Source organism: Limanda limanda, chromosome 3 (genome assembly GCF_963576545.1).
Source record: "Limanda limanda chromosome 3, fLimLim1.1, whole genome shotgun sequence".
NCBI classification, from domain to species: Eukaryota; Metazoa; Chordata; class Actinopteri; order Pleuronectiformes; family Pleuronectidae; genus Limanda; species Limanda limanda.
This window is the reverse complement of record NC_083638.1, coordinates 33,828,444-33,850,712: the sequence shown is the minus strand read 5'-3', so window position 1 is coordinate 33,850,712 and position 22,269 is coordinate 33,828,444. Positions and strand designations below refer to the sequence as shown.

At 41.3% G+C, this 22,269-nt stretch overlaps 1 protein-coding gene across 1 annotated transcript in view; it reads right to left on the bottom strand.

Annotated features, from left to right (window-relative positions):
- ubap1lb (ubiquitin associated protein 1-like b) overlaps positions 1 to 312 on the bottom strand; it is a 39,575-nt gene extending 39,263 nt beyond the window's left edge. Inside the window, 1 exon segment of the mRNA XM_061068866.1 lies at positions 211 to 312. Within this exon segment, the coding sequence (XP_060924849.1) occupies positions 211 to 312 (102 nt within the window).
- Between the last annotated feature and the right edge of the window lie 21,957 nt (positions 313 to 22,269).

Here is a 22,269-nt window from a genome sequence, read left to right as displayed (position 1 = left end):
TTCCTGGTTGTTTTGTTCTTGTTCTTGTTCCTCTTGTTGTTCTGGTTGATGATGTTCCATGGTGCCGACGCTGTTGCAGTTAATGTTGGAGCAACAGCAGCAAAGAGGGGGGAGTGTATGTACTTTTGTGAGCAGCATGTGCTTGTAGAAAATGTTATGTTTACAGGTTAGGTAACACATTTATTGTACAGCTGTATTAAGCAAACTCACCTCTGTGTCCTGCAGTATGTTGAGATAATCAGTGATGACTTTGACATCTTCTTTGACTTCCTGTGAGACAGCCTGTGGCATCCTTAGAGAGACCCCATCCATACTACTCAGTTTACAGAGAGACACAAACACACAGTTTGATTTTAGATATATATACCTATATAAATTCACACCATATGTCATTCATTAATTCACTAGCCATCATTAATTCAGTAGCCATGTTGCTTATGTTGAGGAAATTTTTTTTACCATCCTCACACATTACTGTATATGCCACTATATATTATGTACTGTATATAATTTAATATTATATTATATCTGAACAGGAGAATATTGCCTGTCTAAATTCCACAGATACTCCATTCTCTCTCCAAAGGTCAGGTTATAGATAAGGGCCAACTGACAGTACATTTTAGTGTCTACGCTTACGCTGGGTTTACACAGCATGCGGAAAGCCAGGCACCTTCTTATCCACCCCCCTGTTAAACATTTGTGTGGTTCACATGGGCTGCGATGCTCCGCGCCAGGGGCACCTTGCGCCCTTTCCACGAGCGTATCGCGCCAGACAACACAGGCTATGAAGACCATCATCAATTCCCCCCGAACTCTACATTGAACGGGTTACATACAACAACAAGCGGAAAAAGCAGAATTGCGGGCTGACCGGCTCGGAGAAATGCGTGTCCCGTGTGAACAGCCAGGCGGAACAGCAAAGGAAGGAACAGCAATGGCGCTGTGCTTCCGCGTCCTGTGTAAACCCGGCGTTGGGGACTTTCATATCTAACTCAGATGCTCCAGACAGAGAGGCACCAACTTCTTTATCTATTCAATCTTGTTCTCTTCTGTGTATTTCACTAGTGGCAAGACGTAAGGACACAATGTGATTTAGTAATGAAAACTAAGGTTTAACTATCCAATAGGATGGGAACACCTACATGTAACCTAGAGAGTGAGAGCAATTCTAGCCATTAATGGACGTGCCGTTAGAATGGATGACGCAAGTAGTGGGAGATATCCTGGGATGCTGTGGGAGACATCTTCAGACTTGGGGGTGACAATTGCTCATGCTACTCTTTTGACGTTGTTATATTTGTCTCATTGATGCATCAAGTCTACATTCAAATCCGATACATAAGACATCAGCTGCTGCCTGAGTTTTCCTTTCACCAACTTCCAGAGAACTTCCAACAGCTTATCCTTTGAGATGACATTGGGCAAGACGTTGGGTGCCCCTGGGAGAAGATCACTAGTCTATTACAGGACTGACAAAAGCCATCTTCAGACATGACCTGCTGAGGATCACCTGAGAATTGGGTTGGGACTTTCTCTGAAGAGATAACTAGGAAGTTATAGACTGTATCATTTTCATATTACCTCAAGCAGGTTGAGATCTTGCTAAAGTTAGCCAGATACCTCTTAAAGGGATAGTTCACCAAAAATTCAAACTCACTCATTATCTACTCACCACTATACATATGGAGGGGTGGGTGAAGTGTTTTAGTCCAGAAAACAATAAAGGAGTCTCAGGGGTAAACAGGGTTGCAGCCAAACCCAATACAATTTAAGTTACTGGTGACCCTTTACTAAAATAATAAAATCCCAGAAAAAAAAGCATAACATGCTTCCATACTGCTCGTGTCACTAAAGTTGCTATCAGACGTGCACTGGACTCAGCAGATCCTCCAGTGTTTGAGTCTACAGGACACTTTTTGAGTTTGAGGCTTAAACAGTGTAGCTGATAAAACGACATAATAAACGGTCCGGAAGCACCAACATTGTAATTTCCACCGTGTTTTAAGCCTAAAAGTTCACCAGAAGTGGCTAAGCTAGAGGACGTTAGTATTTCTGACAGTCCATGAATGCACCTCGCCGGAAGATATCAGAGGACATGTAGGCTTAAAACAATGTTAATGGCCCCGTTTCGAGTTGAATATAAATGTTGGGGCTTACAGACACTTGAATGACACCAGAGGAGTAGTGTGGTGACATTTTATGTTTGTTCTGTTGTTTTAGTACATCTGAAGAAGACTCACCATTGACTTCAATTGTATTGGATTCCGCTTTGACAAAGTTAACCCCTGACACTCCAGTGTTTTGTTGTCTCAAATACTTCACCCACCCACCCCATCGGCATAGGGGTGTTTAGAAAATGAGTGAATTTAAACTTTGATGAACTATTTGATGAACTATTACTTTAATTATTTTATTTAAAGTTTTAGTTGCAGATATATTTCTGAATTTTTTATTAATCATGTCAAAATCAGCACAAGATTTATGGCTAATTGCATTTTTGGAAAAATGCTATAACACTCTTACACTGAAATTTACGCTTCAATAATAAACAGGTGATTTCACTAACTGTCCAGTATCCAGTTATTGCAGTTGGGGTAATAAAATATGGAGAGAGGCACCACCTCTTTTACAGAAATATTTCGCTCCTGTTGAAGTGACCTTTTGTCTGTCTCCACTGCTAACAGTATGAGATCTCAGGTCTATTATACAAATGAACAACATGCACACAAATATCCACATTCTGTCACAGTCTAGCAAACAAACTGTCCTTGCTGTCCTACAATCAAATATTTGCCTCAGAAACACCAAAACGCCAAACAGACAGATGGTCCAAGACTTAATGCAGTAAAGAGGACAGATGCTCCCTAAGCTGTCTGTGACGTTCAAAACACAAACACTTACAGCCATACCATTAATACAGGTAGTTGGTTATGATGTTGAGGTATCTTTTTACCTGCTACTTGTGTGTATATATATATATATATATATATATATTTGACGAAATTCATTCATATTCCTTTGTGTTTGTGAGGTACTATGAATTCAAATGTAAAGTTCACTCTAATCATTCAAAATCAGAAGTACGTGGTTATGTTAGTTTTCCTATTTAAACTATAAATTTGCATATTATAGTAAAGAAGTGTTAACCTACCTGTGTTTCGTTGAAGCTGTAATGACACCGTGTATACTCTCAGGTGTTTGTGGGTGTCTGTGAGAAAAGCTTTAGCAAACGGCTGATTAAATTAGAAGGTGCTTATGGAGAACCACCTGGAAAACTAATCCTTGACCTACAGTAAACCCCATCAGCTTATTCACACACACACACACACACGTTCAATAAAAGACTGCCCCTAGATAAAACACCACTTTACTGAAAACAATGAACCAATTTTTTTTTATCAATCTATCTACTGTCTAAAGTATTTCTACATAAGAAGGAAGGTATTCCTTCTTATGTAGAAATACTTTAGACAGTTGTCACACCTTTCTTTGCTTAAAAATGTGTCTTCTAATCAATGTTGTAAATATTATAATTTTATTGATGTGTTCAGATACACGCGTAATCTATTGCACTTCTGTCTGTCCTGGGAGAGGGATTACTCATGCGGCCCATCTCTAAGGATTCATAGTTCTTCCTTACACTTATTGAGGGTTAAGGACAGGGGATATATCAACATTTTAAACGGATAGTTCACCGAAAAACGAAAATTCACTCATTATCTTCTCACCACTATGCCGATGGAGGGATGGGTGAAGTGTTTGAGTCCAGGGTAGGAGATTACAGGGTAAACAGCGTTGCAGCCAAATCCAATACAATTGAAGTATTTATTTCGATACTAGACTCAATTGGTTTCAGTCAGTGTGTACACCAACCTACTCATTGTTGTAACCACACACTTGACCCTGTATTATCATACGGTGTCAGAATTGTTTGAAATTGTCATTTATTATCACACTGGCATTTAATTATCACGGCAAACAATTACCCTGCACTAAACTTTAAGTGTTAATGTAAAGTGAAAATAACAAAACCAGTCTCTATGACTATGAGTGAACGAATATAATTCACGTCTTTCTATACTAAAAACACAGAGTGTTCATTTCTCCGGGAGACAGTGAACGTCCCTCGCATCTCACTCACACACACACACACACCTGGTGTGGAAATAAATTTAAAAAAAATAAAAAAATCATAAAAAAATTTCAAAGTTAAAAAAGAAAGTTATGTTGAACCAGTCCACTTCCGGGTTAAATCACACCCACTTCCGGGTTAGGCCCCGCCCACTCCGAGTACGGATACGGATAATTCATATGGTTAACAGATACAGGTACAGATAATGCTGTACTCGCTCATCCCTACTTCCAATGTCCTTTAGCAAAAAAATGCAGAAAAACTAGTCCACGCCTTTGTTACATCCAGACTGGATTTTTGTAATTCATTATTATCAGGCTCCAGCAGTAAGTCGTTAAAGACTCTGCAGCTTGTTCAAAATGCCGCAGCACGTGTCCTGACAAGAACCAAGAAAAGAGAGCACATTTCTCCAGTATTAGCATCGCTACAATGGCTTCCGGTTAAATCTAGAATAGAATTTAAAATTCTCCTCCTCACCTTCCAGGCCCTTAATAATATGGCGCCATTTTACCTTAAAGAGCTATTAGTACCTTATCAACCCACTAGAGCACTCCGCTCCCAGAATTCAGGCTTAAGGCCGAAGCATGCTTCTGCGTTGTCAGGGGCCCGCAGGCACGCAGATGTAACGCAGGACTCGTTCTCATTCATGGTTTTCCAACCATTGCGCGTGTTGCCATGCAATTCCCCGCCAGAACACTAGGCGCAGTAATGTTTTTTGTTGAAGTCGGCTCTTCTTCATGTGTTGCACGAAGAAGAGCGATTTATTTACATCGCCACGGCAGCTCCTCAGAGCCTTTTTCTGGCGGAAAAATCCGCCGGTTAGTGACGGGTTATACTAGTGGACATAGTGTCGGATCTCTTCTGCCAAGTGCTCTTCTATTTGGTCCATATTCGTTCTTCTAAATCTTCCGTGGTTTCCGGGCATTAACCGGAAATGCGACTCCGAAAATTATGTAGTTAGCAGACCAATCACAGCCCTTGCGGGCGGATGACGCTTGCGGGGCTTTGCCGTCTAGTTAGAAAAATTGGCCGACGCACGTAAGGACGTAAGAAGGGCCGTGAGGGGCCCGGAAGGGCTCTTGCGTCTCCGGGCCCGTCAAGCCCCTCTCCTGTGGTATAATCTCTCACTTTCAGTTCGGGAAGCAGACACCATCTGTACGTTTAAGAGTAGGCTTAAAACCTTCCTTTTTGATAAAGCTTATAGTTAGAGCTGGTCCAGGCTTTTCTTAGACCTGTTCTTAGTTATGCTGCTATTGGTCTAGAAGGTCGATAACATCAACTGGCGGTATGCATTAATTAGTGCGGCAAAATGTAACTTGTCCTAAAATAGGAGGCGTTTAGTTTAAAAGGAATAGAGGTATTGATGTCTGATCTACTGAGTGGGCCACATGGCTTTCATGGTACTGCCATACAAACCAGTAGCCAGTCAGATTTACCTTGACCCTCAGTGTACCCTCAAGTTCGGCCTGTATCATTGATTACAAGGCAAAAACACCTGATGACGCTAAGGTGCAAAGGGAATTTATGACAAATGACACACGGAGCTTCTCTTTCCAGCTTCTCCTTCCTCTTCTCCATCCTTTTCACATCAAAGTAATTCATATCTCATCAATATTTGCAGCTGCATCTGCTGCAGCATTTTCTGTAGAAACTGGGTCAAACGTGTTAGTGTGAGCTTCACATTTAATGGTTGCAGGAAGAAGGATAGCCTCAAGCAAGGCATCAGTGTGGATTGACCTGGATGGTAAACCATGTTTGCCACATGAGCTCTTCCATTGCTATGCCACACAGAAGAGATCTATTGGGCAAAGCGAGGAAGCGTAAATCCATAAATTCATAATGGTATACATGTGGTTTCTGCTCTCTGTCCTCAAAGTCAAACCTAAACATGGAGAAGTAGTGTTCAGTTTCTATACTCCACATCTGTAAAACAAGCTCCTAGAGAACTGCATATCTGACTTTATTTAAATCAATGCTGAAAATGTTCCTGTTTGCCACAGCCTTTTATTAAATCAAATAATTACTCATTTCCTACACTGCACTGTTGCTTTTACTCTTTTAATATTAAGTACAACCGATCTAAAGTCTCCCAGTTTATATAGGTTTTACTATTTACAAAAGCTAGCAGGCTATGGAGTACTTTAAAAAAAAAAGCTTGTTTTAACTTAATTACATCTCCAGAATTAAAAATAACTGATAGTGTTGTGTTTAATTGTAACAACATGTGTTTACGGCTTCCTTTCGTCCTGACGTATTTGAACTAATCCCCAGCTGTCCAATGAGAGCAGACTAGGCTTTCTAGCAAGGGGGCTGCAGGAGCTGAATCCATTGAATTCGGAACATCGGAGCCCTAGGGATGAGTGAGTACACCAATATCTGTATCTGTATCGGTTCAACCTACTTAATTATCTGTATCTGCACTTGGAAGTGGGCAGGGCTTAAATCTGTAGCGAGCGAAAGTTGGTATTGTACTGTAAGCCAGACATGGATATTGGTAAATTTATTGTTTATTAGAAAACTATTTACAGAACAGCCTTAGAATTGAGCTTCAGATCAATGTTTTTGATCACAATAGTAACATAAATAGTAACTATAGAACTATTCAGAACAAGTATTTTATAAACTTTAGTGAATAAACTTCAGTAAATCAACATATCATCAACATATGCAATAGCAGGTTTTCATACACAACATACTCAACTCAACGAGTTTTCATCCTCAACATTTTATTTTACTTTTAAAAAATTATATTTAAACAGTGTGATGTTTGTGTGTGTGTGACTGATCACAGAGATGTTTTTACTACCTGTTGTAGATTTTTTTGGGGGGGGAGTATTGTATTTTTTATTTCTACATAAAGTAAAACACACTGTTAATTTATGGGGTGGGTATGATTGTGAGTGAGTGAGGAAGAGGAGCGCTCACTCCGTATGCGTCTAGCCAGGCATGGTGCACTCTGACTTTGCCATTGGATCGTCTGCATGCCGCCTGGCTTTCACTCAGTCACTTGGCTGGTGGAAAGGAGCACTCGTTTCATCCGAGTATTCGGCTCCACCCTGCTGAAAACTTTCTCCTCTTCTCTCTGTACACCAACTCTCTCAGCTCTGTCATTCACTCAAATGGCTTTTCCTACCACAGCTCCTCTGATGGCATTCAACTAATTCCCTTTTTTTCCCACCCTGAAACAAAGGTAACAGTATGAATCTCTGCCTGTGTGACTGACATCTCTCAGTGGATGTCCGCACATCACCTTAAAATCGAACTTGACAAGACCAAAATTACTTTTCCTTACAGGAAAAGGCTGTCCCACCCATGACCTGATTATTACCTTTGACAACTTCTTGGTAAGCCCCACCAATACTGCTAGGAACCTGGGTGTGACACTCGACAGTCAACTCTCCCTTATTGCCAACACTACTGCAACTACCCGATCATGCAGATACATGCTGCACAACATCAGGAGAAAAACATTCCCTTCTCACTCAGAAGTCATTTCACGCAAGGACTACTGCAACTCCCTCTTGGCTGGTCTACCTGCTAGTGCTATCCGACCTTTGCAGCTAATCGAGAATACAGCAGCTCGAACGGTCTTTTTTTTTTTTTTTTTACAACTTTATTTATCATTTTTCCATGTTGAAAACATTTACATCATTAGTTATGCATTTCTTACAAAAGTTGCGCACCCGCCCCCCGCCCCCCACCCCAACCAGATGGCATCCCAACAAATAAATCCACAAAAACACTCACGTATCACACTGACAGACAGAACACCAAAAGAAGAAAGCAAATATAGACAAATACAAAAAATAGACAGGCCAAAGGAAAAAAATAATAATAATAATAATAATAAATAAATAAATTAAAAAAAAGACTCAAACCAATCTATGTTGATCATTATGTTCATTACACCAACATCCAGGACCTTTAACATAAGAAAAAAGTCCCAACAGTCAGAACATAAGCATTGAGAAGACTAGGACGGCAATCAGAGAAGGAAAGAGGGAAAGATAAATACATATTAAATAAGAACAAGGATTCAGGCAAAAGGCAAGCTCTTGATATGTGTCATGAACTGTGACCAGGTTCTGTCGTATTTAACCTCCGACCCGTGTACTGTATATCTAATTTTTTCCAAAGCTAATCCCAACATCACCTCTCTAATCCAATGAACATAAGCAGGAGGATTCTTCCCCTTCCAATTCAGCAGAATCAGACGTCGGGCATGCAATGATGCAAAGGCAATTGCATTTTTATGGAGACGGGACAGCTTTAGCTCATCCCTTACTACACCAAAGATAGCTATCAAAGGGTCAGGCTGCAGTGTTTTGCCAGATATTGCTGAGAGTGATTGGAAGACTGAGGACCAGAAGCCATACAAAGATGGACATGACCAAAACATGTGTCCCAAAGAAACAGGAGAATATTGACATCTAGGACAGTTTGGTGTAACATAGCTCGAACGGTCTTTAACCTAAATTCACTCACATTACTTCGCTCCTCCGCTCCCTTCACTGATTACCAGTGGCTGCCCGCATCCGATTTCAAAACACTATTACTTGCGTACAGTGCTGGGAACTGATCGGGTCCAGTCTACACCCAGGACATGGTCAAACCTTACATATCAGCCCGTCCACTCCACTCTGCATCTGCTAATCAGCTTGCTGCTCCCTCACTGTGAGCTAGCCACTCCACAAAATCCTGAATGTTTGCCGTCCTGGCTCTTAAATAACATCTTCTGCCACAGACTAACGACACATCTCTTCCGACTACTGACTACTTGGATAAAAAACTAATAATAATAATTTTAGTTGCACTTATATGACACGTAGCATGTAGCACTTGTAGTTTGGCTTTTTTGAAGCAAATTGTACTTACTTGATCATTGTTGTTATGGGTTTGTTCCCTCATGGGTGAATGCACTTATTGTAAGTTGTTGTGGATAATAGTTAGAAATGTAATGTAATGTTAGTAGTGCCCCAAACTAAAAATATAGAATAAATATCACAGCGTCTGAAAGAGCTCTGTTAGCAATCAGCTAAATAGCTGGAAAATTACCTCAAACCCAGGATGTTCTTCACTTTGTTGGCTTACATTGCACCTTAATAATGTGGGAGTATATCCACCAGATAAAGGGGTTTTCCCTTTTTGTGGGTGAAAATCCCTCTGAACTTTTGCAGTCTTACCATCACACACAGTGGGCATGCTGGCACTGTGTCGAAAGGCTTGGTGATGATAGTAAACACAGGCTGGCAGTTTCGATGGCTATTTAAACATGTTCATCATAATTTAATCAGAGAATTCTAATTTTGTACAATGCACCTGGTACACTGTCAGTAGCATTCAATAAAAATTGAATTTGGTAATTTCGGACTAGAATTACATAGACTTTCGGGTGTGGCGCGCCGGCCAAACGAGACTGAATGTAAGTGCCTAAAGTGGTGTTCACTGGAAGAAAAAAAGAGAGAATATAGGAGATTGGTCTGGATTCACAGATTCAGCAGCCTGCAAGTGATCGAGGATGGGCTTACAGCCGAAGCTTCTGCCGGTCTTGTTATGAGAAACGGAGTTGGCTAAAGGCTCTTATATACTACTACGTGTCCGTTTCTCAGAGAGGTCTCAACGAGGGGCAAAGAGTCTTTTTGATTTTTACTTCTCCAACACTCTACGTCACATAGGTGGCGCAACGGAAGACGAGCTCAGAGAAGCCTACCCCATTTGGGAAGAAGAAGTCCACGTGTCTCTGTTTACATCTGTTAGCTTGCGTCCCACACACTGAACCATGGCAACTAACAGAACTAAATAAAGTGACACCCAGTGGGTCAAGATGCTGATGTTATCGTTTCTTAGCGCAGCGGTTCCCCGGTCTTGTTTCCGAACTGTGTTGCTGATTCCACAGCTTGAATCTGCTTGAGGCTACATGTAGCTAGCTAGCTCCCCTCCCAGCTAGCTCCCCCCAGCTTCCACACACAGTCAGCAGGGACTCGCAACACTAACTACTACCCAATGTTTGCTTCTAACCTGGCGGTATTATAGAAACAGTGTCATGATAGAAGTGGAATTAAAGTCGTGACGGCGGGGTTATGCACTGTTACCACCGCAGTTAGCATGGTGGCTAGCCTAGCCTGCTAGCGCCGTTTTGAAAGCTCGTTCTAACCGTCTGTGACCGTGCACACATGTCGTCAGTGCTCGAACGAGCCACCGTCATCCGGACAACTCCGCTGGCTTAACACACACGTCACATTAATTGTAGAATCGTAGTTGTGTATGTATTTATTGTGAATCAGGAAGTTACAGGTCCGGAAATGACGTCGAACAGAAATGACGTCGTACGGAAATGACGACATACGGAAATGATGTCGTTCGCGGACCAATCACAGCCAAGAGATGTCCGTGGGCTCTCCGACACAACACGGAGAAGTTAGAAAAATCAGACCTGTACGAAAAGCTGTCCGAAGCACTCGGAGAGGGCGTTTCACGACGGATAGGGCGGTCTTATCTATCCGTTTTACAAAATACGCTCAAGCATAAATTGGCCTTAACTTGATGTGTTGTAAGTTATGCCTTTTATTGCTTCCCCTGTTTGCTTTTTCACAGTGACGGCATGGAGGTACTATGGAAAATGGCGGGGGTGCGAGACCTTAAACACCTACCTGAAAAATGCAAACGGCATTAAAGTGGCCGCAGCAATTTAGAAAACAAAATGCTTTGTGCTTGTGCTGCGCTTCATTGATGATAAAAACAACTTACAGGACATCAAAAATTTGTAATTTTTGAGTTATTGAATAATTTCCCAATGAATAAATTATACAAAATCAATTTTTTCCAAACTAAGTATTGTAGTATAACCATCAGGAGACACTAGATGTGCGACTTGAGTGTGGTGAGAATACACAGTATTACAGTAAAAGGCTTTGATTATTATTTGTATTGTAGAAGCACGACATTGACACATGACAAAATTGATTTGTTCTTGATCTATTTACTGCTCTGTAAGAATCTGATGAAGACCATGGGGTACGACCATCGGGTTTGGTTGGCCAGACATTAATAAAGAATACCCCAAAACCAAAAGAAGCGGCAGGATCAGAAAAATATGGGAATATGCAAACTCTCTCATATTGACAATAGCAGCAACGAATTGGGATTCAATATCTGCTCTGATGCTAGACAACTTGTCTGAAGAGATTATTTACTACCAAGACATATGCTGAGATATTCCAAATTGTGGAGGGGCATGGAGATTGATCTCTGAGAGGTACAAGGCTTTTATGAAGATGCTGCAGTGGGACAAGGTCAATAACTAGGAAGTCATCCAAAGAGTTGAAGAGAAACTAGCTTAGCACATCTGAGAGGGTGATGAAGAAACAAGGGCTAATCTGGCAACATATGTGAACAATATTTATACTGTAATGGAATTAATAACATAATAACCTCCTAGATTATTCTGACAGCAAACATTTCATTCTAGGGTACAGCTCAACATAAACTTTATGGTGCACCCACTGTCCAGCATGTGAGCCCATTGTCTTTTCACGTCTTGCAGAAGTTGATCTTGAGATCTCCTGAAATCTATAGTGACCTTTTGCTCTATTCTGGTTTAATTGTGTTTGTCCTTTGTTTGAAGACCTCCGCTGACTGACAAAGTACCCTCACCATACATGATACTATTTCCTTTCCAACACATTAAGGATGCAACCTAAAAGTATCACCTTTACAGACAAGATTTTCCAGACAGAACAATACATTCCCACACATGCATGCATGTTTTTTGGGTCAGAAGGTAACCCACACAGAGACAATTAAATAAGAACACAGACCCTTCTATTTTTTTCTCACTTGCAACCTCCACCTTGTCTGTGTAATCCTTTCTGCGGAAAGCTATTTACAAATAAACTTACAAAGACAACTTGTCTCAGAACCCTGCTTGCTGACCAATTTCCACCACAATAGCATCTGTAATATCATGCCTTTCCCGACAATTCACTGCAATGTCATTGAAAGGAATAGAATATAAATCTTTTTTTATTTTGATAAAATTTTAATTTGTTTTACTGATTATTTATTCATTTATCTGTAGACCTCTCTATGGGAAGAGATTTTATTTACTTATTTTCATTGTGATTAATTTAATTTATTTAAATGTACCAACATCACGACTACAACACCAGACAGTACGTGAGAGGTTAAAGACAAATCCTATACAGGGGTACACTGCATCAATCAGTGCTTCCTAACCGTGCTTATTGCTCTACCAACAGGGTTTACGTGTATTATATTCATAATCTAAATAAAACCTTAACCTTAAATGTCTGTTGTTTATTATTTTAAAAGTGTCCAAGGCTCTTGTAAATCATAGTGTCAGTAATGCTCTTGCAGTACTGAGGCTGCACGTTCCATGGTATCAGCTATAAAGTCCTTTATTTATTTTAAATAAACAGAAAGAATTTGGTTTTCTCGGTTTCCAGTTCATAAGTATGGCTCTTTTTCTTTTTTTTTGTCATTAAAGTTTTTTATTTATTCATGTATATAAAAACATACAATCAAACTCAAAAAACAACATTTATAACAGCATCAACAGACAGTATACCCATCATACAACCATATATACAAAGGCCTCCTGCAAATCGATATTTTCGATTCCAACTTTGTTGTTGGAATTATCCTGTTGTCTCAATTGTCTCGCTAACAGTCTGCCATTCTTTTCGCCCCCTTCGTAGAAATTAGTCTTTAGCCTAAATAAGGCATACTCAGCCTTTTTATTATATATATCATGTAGTTGATATTTCATTTTACAAATTGTTTTGTATAAATCATCTGAATAGTGACTTGCCAGTTCTTTCTCTAGCTTACGGATCTCTTTGTCTAATGTGTTTTCTTTCTTCGCATTCGCCTTCTTCATTTTTGAGGTGTGGGCAATAATTTTCCCCCTTATATAAGCCTTAGATGCTTCCCAAACCGGGGAGATTGTTTCTGTAGAGCCAATATTAATTTCAAAAAAAGATTTAAGATCTTCTGCTAACATATTACTAAATGACACATCCTGTAGCAACACATTGTTAAGCCTCCAATGTCCTCTTTTCACATTATCTGTGTTCAGGTCGACCTGTAACTCCACCGTGGCGTGGTCACTAAGGCCAATAGCTCCTATCTCACAGTCCACTATTGAGTCTATTAATGAGTTAGATACCAGAAAAAAATCAATCCTTGAATGAGATTTGTGACAGTGGGAGTAAAAGGTGTATTCCCTCTCACGTGGGTTCACCAATCTCCATATGTCCACCAAACTCAAGTCCTCTGTCAGCATATGAATTGCAGCTCTGTCCCTGGGTGAAGATTTAGCACTGGGCTTACTCCTATCAACTATCCCGTCCATTACCTGGTTAAAATCCCCTGCCAGTATCACCCGGCCCTGCATGTTTCCTATCACTCTGTTGACCTCATGAAAGAAGTCAGGTTCCTCCTTGTTTGGGGCGTATATATTACATAGCACTGTCCGGATTCCATTGATCAATGCTTCAATACAAATAATCCTACCCTCCTTATCATTGTGTTGTTTTATCATAACAAAACTCAGATTTTTATTAATGAATATCATCACCCCATTCTGCTTACTAGAGTATGAGCTATGGAAAACCTTCCCTACCCAGCCTCTTTTAAATTTCCCTGACTCTTCGTCACCCATCATATGAGACTCCTGAATAAACGCTACATCTGTATTCTTGGATTTCAAATATGTCAGAACCTTCCTCCTTTTAATGGGATTCCCACATCCATTTATGTTCCATGATACTATATTAATGTACCTGTTAGCCATCATTTCTAGACCTGTAAATACTCTTTGACCTCAGTTCTCTCACCATGGTTTCAACAACAGCCAAACACATATTCAATAGGTTGTTCAAAATGTTAGGCCTTGTTAGATCTACTGTCTTAGCGCAAAGATAAAACATGAAAAACACAAACATAACCCCGGTTAAAGCAGCCCAGAACTCGGTGCTTCTAACTAACCCCCACCCCGCCCCCCGCTTAACCTGATCTAAATTAACCGTGTCCGTGAGGCGCATCCTGTCAGCTCGTAACAGCACCGTTCTTCCTGCCTCCCACAAACCATCATTAACGTTACCTCATTCCCACACACTTCGTCTGGTTTCCATAACGTCCCACGGTCCTCTTATTCAGCATCACGCACAAACTTCTCCGCTTCTTTGCTGTCTCGAAAGTTTTTCTTCTGCCCTTTCCATGTGAAGATGAGCGTTGCAGGGTAGACCAGCCTATGTCTCACATTTAGCTGGTGCAGACGTCTCTTCACTGGAGTAAATGCCTTCCTTTTCTCCGCCAACTCTCTGGTCACATCCTCATAAAAGGACAGCTTACAGTCCTCCCAGTCGATCCCATGTCTCTCCTTAGCCACCTGTAGCACCTTGTCTCGGGCCGCTGAACATAGGAAGCGCATCAGTATGGTCCTGGGTGGTTGATTCGGGCCCGGTACGGGTGCCATAGAGCGGTGGGCACGTTCAATTTCAAACTCGCTGCCAGATAGCCCGAGCCCCTGAGATAGGATCTTTTCCACATACTGAATAACTTTCCCGGTCTCCTCCTTGCCCTCTTTCAGTCCCACCACTCTTACATTATTTCTCCTGCTGCGGTTTTCCAGGTCTTCCACACGCATCCACAGTGTTTCCAGTCGTTTGTCACACTTCTCCATGCTTTCCTCCATCCATGTATTTACGTCTTCCACGTCCGCTATCCGCTGTTCTGCCTCTCCCAGCCTCATCTGTAGGTTCTCCACCGCGTCTTTAAGCTCTTTCGTTGTCTCCTTGATTGAAACAACATCCGTCGCCACCACCTGAAGAGTGGCACTCATTTTCCTTATTTCCTCAAACATAGATGTATCGTCAGACACTCCAGGTTTAGGGTCGCTGTCACCTGACGTTGTCGGCGAGGTGCGTTCAAGTGTCGGGCTGGTCTTTGAGGTTAGCTTACTTCTCGTCGCCGCACCTTTGAAAAAGTTAGCTTTGCCGTTGTTTGCCATTTCGATGGAGAACTAACAGATTTTTGGTCGGAAACTGGCAGTACTTCTTATCCTTAACACAAACCCTGACTTTCCAGACTTAGAACAAAGTGTGTGTCTCCAAATTTACTTAATTAACTGACGGTCATGGGGAGCTCTCCTACTGTGCTGCCATCTGCCCTGCGGTCCCACGTGACTCCCGCAAGTATGGCTCTTTTTTGCAGATAGGAATGCCAACATTATCAAACTGGGTGTTACTGTAGATTGTAAACCATCCATTTTATTTCTCAGTCAGTATTCTTCTGGGGAATCTGCTTGTAAGAGCCATTTTATTGTTTTGTTTTTTCCTCCCACCACTTGGGGGAGTAGTGCCGCTGTCAGCCAGGCAAGATGTGTATAAAATCAGTGGGGTTATTTGACACAGGTGTTGGCTGAAAGTAAGGAGCAAACAGTTTTTGAACACGTGGGAATGGATGCAAAGGAAAGGTTTGATTTTTGTGTGTAAGTTTTGGAAAAATACATTTATCTAAAGAATAAGTGGTTCTACTCTCTCTTATTTAGAAACTGGACACTTCGTCACTTCTACACGCGTCAGTAAAATTACTCGTGTAACTAGCAAAAAGGCAACTCAGGTAATTTTCTCAATCAAAATCCAACAACAAACATAAATAATCCCAGAGGAGATTACTACACATATATGCATATTATTTAATCTCATATTCCTCACTCCTTCACCCTGTAAACTGCTGCTAACCCTTCAATTAAATTTAAATTGTTGAACTTCGTTATACGTTATGTTACTTTTTTTATCTTGTATTACCGGTCTACTGCGTAGATGCTGTTTGCCTGCCAGGTCATAAGAATTTCACTGCTCTGATGACACTAAGTTATTTGGTGAATATGATTTGATTTAAACTTAAGCTTGTAGGTTATTTTTCCTCTTGATAGATCTTAGTCCGTTTTTGTATTTTCCTGAATGTAGTTGTCCGTTCAAAGTCTGTTTGCCCAGCTCTTTCCAGCTATGTGCTCTCTGTCTCTCTGACCCTCTCCTCTGTGAAGCTCTTCAATCCTGCTTCAATTAGTTGTCTTAAGCACCTACCCCTTGTTGACTGATGAGGTGTTCTGGGAGATGTAGTGATTGGCCATTTTTGATGTGGCAGCCAATCCTGTATGGACATTTTAGAACCCCTCAAACACTTGTGATGCCTCAGTTTATGTGAATTTATATAGAATTCCCAGCTTGGTTTTAAAAGCTCTCACTGTAGCGTACATGTCAGTGATGACACGGCCCCGCCCCTGAAGCTACAGGTTGAGCGCATTCAGGTGGCTCGTGATGTCACACGGAAACGTTTTATTTCGGAGCTCTGTTGGGCCTTTCCCTTTGCTTTCCATAAACTCACAGATCTCCTCACGCAACTGGAAAAATCTTTCCAGCACCTTTCCCTGGCTTAGCCATCGCACCTCTTTGTGATAGGGCAAGTCACCATATTCTGCACTTAACTCCTCCAGAAAAGACCTAAACTGACGGTGATTTAAACCTTTGGCTCTGATTAAGTTAACCACTAATGTTATGATGCTCATCACATGTTCCATTTTCAAGGCTTTGCCACACAACGACTCCTGGTGTATGATGCAGTGATAAGCTGTCAACTCACCTGTGACTTTTTCCTTCATCTTTTCTCGGATCCTCCCCACCAATCCACTCTTTTGACCGCACATCGCAGGAGCTCCATCTGTTGTCAGTCCAACAAGTTTATCCCACGGAAGCCCCATTTTATCTACACATCTGGACACCTCTTCAAAGAGATCTTTCCCCGTAGTTTTGCCATGCATTGGGTGTAATCCCAAAAACTCTTCTGTTACGCACAGGCTTGAGTCCTTCCCCCTTGGTAAAGAGCCGGGCTGATTTTGAAACCTCTGCTGCCACAATAAAACTGGCCTTAAAAGCAGCCTCGTTTTGTGATTTGGCTTTAGTGAACATAGCCTGCTGTGACACCTGACTTCTTTTTAACTCCTCTACCTTCTGTAGCCTTTGTGTCGTGTCCAAATGCTTGTATCGGTCTGCTTCGTTTCATGGTGTCTTCTCATGTTGTATTCTTTCATTACAGCCACACCGTCTCCGCACAGAAGACACACAGCTTTGCCCTTTACATCCGCGAACATATACTGTGCCTCCCACCTGTCTTGAAAACTCCTGTTTTCAAATTCCACCTTTTGTTTGGACATTTTTTGGGGAGAGGGATAGTTGAAAGTTGACACAAGTGGTATGTAATACAGACTGTGAGGCCCGCGATTGAGGTGCAGACACACGGGCAGTGCATTGTGGGATTTGTCATTCACCCTTGACCAGCCCACTCATCAGCCAATGATAGCCTGCCATCCCACACAACCCCCCAGCCATTGGTCTAGAACTGTCATGTACCCCATCCCGACCTGTTCACTGACCCTCAGGAATTCTCAATATTTATTTTGTATTGAGAACTTGCAAAACACTGCCGGCGACCAGCTCTAATAGTAAATAGATTTTATCATACGGGCCAAAGATAATTCATTCACACATATGGCAAACTCAAGGCCCGCGGGCCTTAAAGTGTCTTAAAGGGTGCCGAATACAGATCATTCAATGTTGTCCTGTAATGTTTTTGTTGCAAAAATTAAACACAAGTCTGCATATTGACAGTTTTATAATTTTTTGGAAGGTTTTTAGAACTAGAATAGAACATATTACAGCATTGAAGCAGTGGTGGGATTGTGGGAAAGTGGAGAAGAACCAGGTCATCCACTTGACCCAAACCTGCTGTGCCAGCAAGTCCATTGTTGACAATGTGTCACTGATTCGAGATCTTTTGGAACTCTCTGGTTCTTTGGGCTTTAATGCTGGTCTGGTTTCTTTCCTCCAGGCAAAGGCATTGACCGGGTTGAGCACCATTACCTTTGGGATGTGTTACAAAGGTTTGGTCTCAGCCCTGGACTGATCGCCAAGATTAAGGAGAAATGTAAACCTTTTAAAGTGCCTTGGCATATATGTCAAGGCTGCTCGATGTCCGGTATGCTCTATGTTCTTTTATTGATGGTCTGCTTTTACCTGGTTTTAACATATGTTTTAGTTTGTCTACTTATGCAGATGATATTTTTGTTTTTATAAAAAAACAAGAAGATAGTAAGTAAACAGGTTAGGAAACATTGTTGAAACCTTTAGAAAAATCTCAGCTGCTAAGTGAACTGGTTAAAGAATGAGGACTTAGCAGTTGGGAGTTGGTGTGCAGGTCTCCATCAGCTACCAGGAGGGCTAAGCTGGAGGAGGTGAGGCCAAGACACCACCTCTAAATTTAAGGATACACTTAAAACATTCCTTTTTGGTAAAGCCTATTGTTAGGTTTGGATCAGGTGAGTCAGGAACCATCCCTTAGTTATGCTGCTATAGGTCTAGATTGCTGGGGGAATTTCCATCATGTACTGAGCACTTCTCCCTTTCTTTCTGTCTCTCTGCCCCCACACATCCAGATCTGCAAGATAATGTTACAGTTCTCAGGTTGAGATCCCAAAAGCAGACATGATTTCCTGCATAAACAGGAGAAAGAATGAGACAGAGGGCAGGTGCTTCTGTCTTGTGCTGCTTCACTCTGTAGAATGTTTTCACAAATATTCAAAATAATAATTTACTTTATTTTGATCATGTTTCTGTATTTTGTTCTATGTATTTAAATGTTATCTTAGCAATACAAATATCCGAATACATCTCTTCATCTTTCTTTATACTTTCTTTCAAACGGCTCACATAAAAACACACAGTCTCAATTTCTCTGTTCAGTGAATTCAGCGAACTATTATATCAATGACATTCTCTTTCAGTCTATTACCCTATGTTATTCTTTGTGTTCACAACTATGGACTAATAAACATTACCTGGAAATATTTCCCTTTTTTAGTCTCACTTATATAGTGCAAATAAAACTGTAATACTGAAAATAAACAAATAAATTAGCACAATGCTACAATATAAATGCATGAGCTGAGCTGGTTGGCTCCTTAATGGAGGAATGAGCTCCCCAATGACATCAGGACAACATAAAATCCATACATCTTCTGCCGCAAACTAAAAACACATCGGTTCCGACTATACCCTGAATTTAAAAAAAAGCACTTACTTACTTCTCATTTTGTAGTTTGGCTTGTTGAAGAAATTGTACTTTCTTGATTCTTGTTGTTCTGGGTTTGTACCCTCATGGTTGAATGCTCTTCTTGTAAGTCACATTGGATAAAAGCGTCAGCTAAATGAAATGTTAGGTAATGTAATGTTGGTGAGCCTACTGGCTGTGGAAGGACAGATCCATGTCATCTATCAGCTGTAAACTAAAATCTGTTCAATCAGCACAGTTCAATGACAATATACACCTATTCCATGTAACTGAAAAATTATCTAATGAATCTAATCTTACCCTCTTTCTTCTGTCGACTATGTTTATTAGTTTTCCAACAGGTAATACAACAAAAAACAAGACAAACATTTGGCTCACACACATATTCAAATCCATACAGGCAGAAGATTCAGGGGTCACGTCCTATACAAGTAAGAAAAAATTAAAAACAGATAAGTAAAATAAAAGTATACAGAAATAAAAGTAAATCGATTAAATGGTAAAACAGAGTTCCTCTTTTGAGGCAGAGCATCCTGAGCTATGATACAAACTCTCTTGTGAGAATGGTGGAAACATTCAGACTAACATATGACAGAAAGGGTTTTACGAAAGGCATCATCATTGCTGTGAAGTTTACATGTCAAATGGTCAAACACAACATATTCAAATACAACCCTTTGCCACTGAGCCTTAGATGGAGCTTTATCTGTGATCCAATTCAAAAGAATACACTTTCTAGCACAAAAAGCAAGTGTCTGATAAAGTCTTCTTTTAAATTTGTCAGTGATGGACATGTCAGATATACCAAGTAGCAGGTATAAAGGGTTATTATTACTGTTAATAGACAGAATCTTATTAATTTCCTGCCCTATGACCTGCCAAAACTGCTGTATTTTTCTACAATCCCACAAACAATGTGTCAGACCACCAGATTCTATCTTCCACTTGGGGCACAGTGGAGATGTATTAGGGTTGTATTTATGGGGGCGCTGTGGAGACGCGAACGATGTAGGACGTGTTTTTCGGTCGCTCCTCGGGAATGTGATCTTAATATAGTTTTAATGTCATTTTAGGTTCCTTGACTGTCTGCAACTTTAAGGTGATCGATCGTTTTTAAAGAGACCTGCATCTTGTGAGTCGGAACCGCATTAATGTCGAGCTCTCGGGCGAAAAATGAGTCTACGAAAGTCGGACCAGGCCGCAACTCTCGGAGCCCGTGTCACCGGAGAGGCCAGGTGCTAATGAGGAGATGCTACGTAGCATTAAGGTAATGATGGACGACCAACAATCATATCGGAGCTGGTCAAGAAGGAGGTGGCGACTGCTCTCAAACCGCTGCAGGAAAAAGTCTCCCGGCAAAGTGGAACTATTGGTGACCTGGAGCGCTCCGCTAATGAGCACTCGGACCAGCTGACTGGGATGCACGTGGACATGGCTAAGCTAACTGCTACGGTGGAGTCTCTGGGCAAGAAATGTGAGGAATTGGAGGCACGCTCTAGATTGAATAACATTCGACTAGTGGGTCTGCCCGAGGGATCCGAGGGTCCCCAACCTACAGAGACTATTGCCAAACTTTTAATGGACCTGCTGGGACTCGACGTGATGCCCGGGCTCGACAGGGCTCACCGCACTCTGAGTGCAAAACCTAAAGACGGGGAGCCGCCACGTCCGATGGTCGTCAGGGTGACACAGTTCCAGGTGAGGAACGATATTCTCCGCTGCGCTGGACAGAGCTCTCCTCTGCTGCACAACGGGAGGAGGGTGCACATTTTTCCGGACTTTACACCGACTGTGGCCAAGCGGAGGGGTGCTTTCGTCCAAGTGAAGAGGGAGCTCCATACCTGTGCCAACGTTAAATTCGGCCTCCGGTACCCGGCTACTCTACACATCACCATGCCTGGCGGCCAGACCCACAGATTTGAAGATCCGGACCAGGCCCTGGAGTTCGTCAACAAGAGACTTAAGAAGAATCCGGCACCGGAGAGTGACTAACTTTGTGTTTTTTGACTCGGTTTGTATTTCTGCGGCAGTAGGCTGCATATCTAGCAGGTAACACACGTGTTATGTTGCTGTTGTCTTGTTTATAGACTAAATACAGTATTGACTGTGTACTGACTGAAAGTTCCATTGCTTCACTCAGAGCATATTGGTGCTATTTTCATTTTCATTGTTCTTTCGGTCAGTCTCTATTTTTTCTTTATACATTTTTTCTTTTACTTTTGAAAAAAAATCCATGGCACATTCTGTTTATTACTTTATTTATTTTTATTTGGCACAGTCCATATTCACACTCCCTGAGGTCGTTTAGTAGTGTGGTTAAGCTGCTGGGAACAACAGGTTGTATTTCTACGTGGGGTGAGGTAGCACGCATCATTGTCTTGATGCTTCTGCTAGGTGAGGAGGGAGGGGGGGTATCTGTTCTAATGTGGGGGGGTTGTTAGTTTGTGTAGTTCTTCTGGGTAATGGGTTGGCACCTATGCTACTTTTTCGGATGTTTGGAATGGTCGTGTATCACGTTTTTGGCTTTTTGTTTTTTTTTGTTGTTTTCTCTCTTCGCTGTTTTTGTTTGTTACATACTGAATTCTTTGTCCTTTAATGACACAGGTTAAGAGAACACTATCTAGTGTGGGCGGGGATATTAAATTTGTGAGTTTAAACTGTAAGGGCATTAATAATCCAATCAAGCGTAGTAAAGTGTTGCACTACTTACACCACCTCGATGCTCATATAATATATTTGCAGGAAACCCATTTAAAAGAGATAGATAGTGTAAGACTGAAGAAGACCTGGGTCGGGAAAATATATCATTCCTCATTTTCCAGTAAATCTAGAGGGGTTGCTATTCTTTTACATAGAGATATTCCTTTTGTTCATGTTAAGACAATCTCTGATTCTGCAGGCAGGTTTATAGCTGTCATGGGACACATTTTCGATGTAAAAGTGACTCGCTAATGTTTATGCTCCCAACTGGGATGATGAGTCCT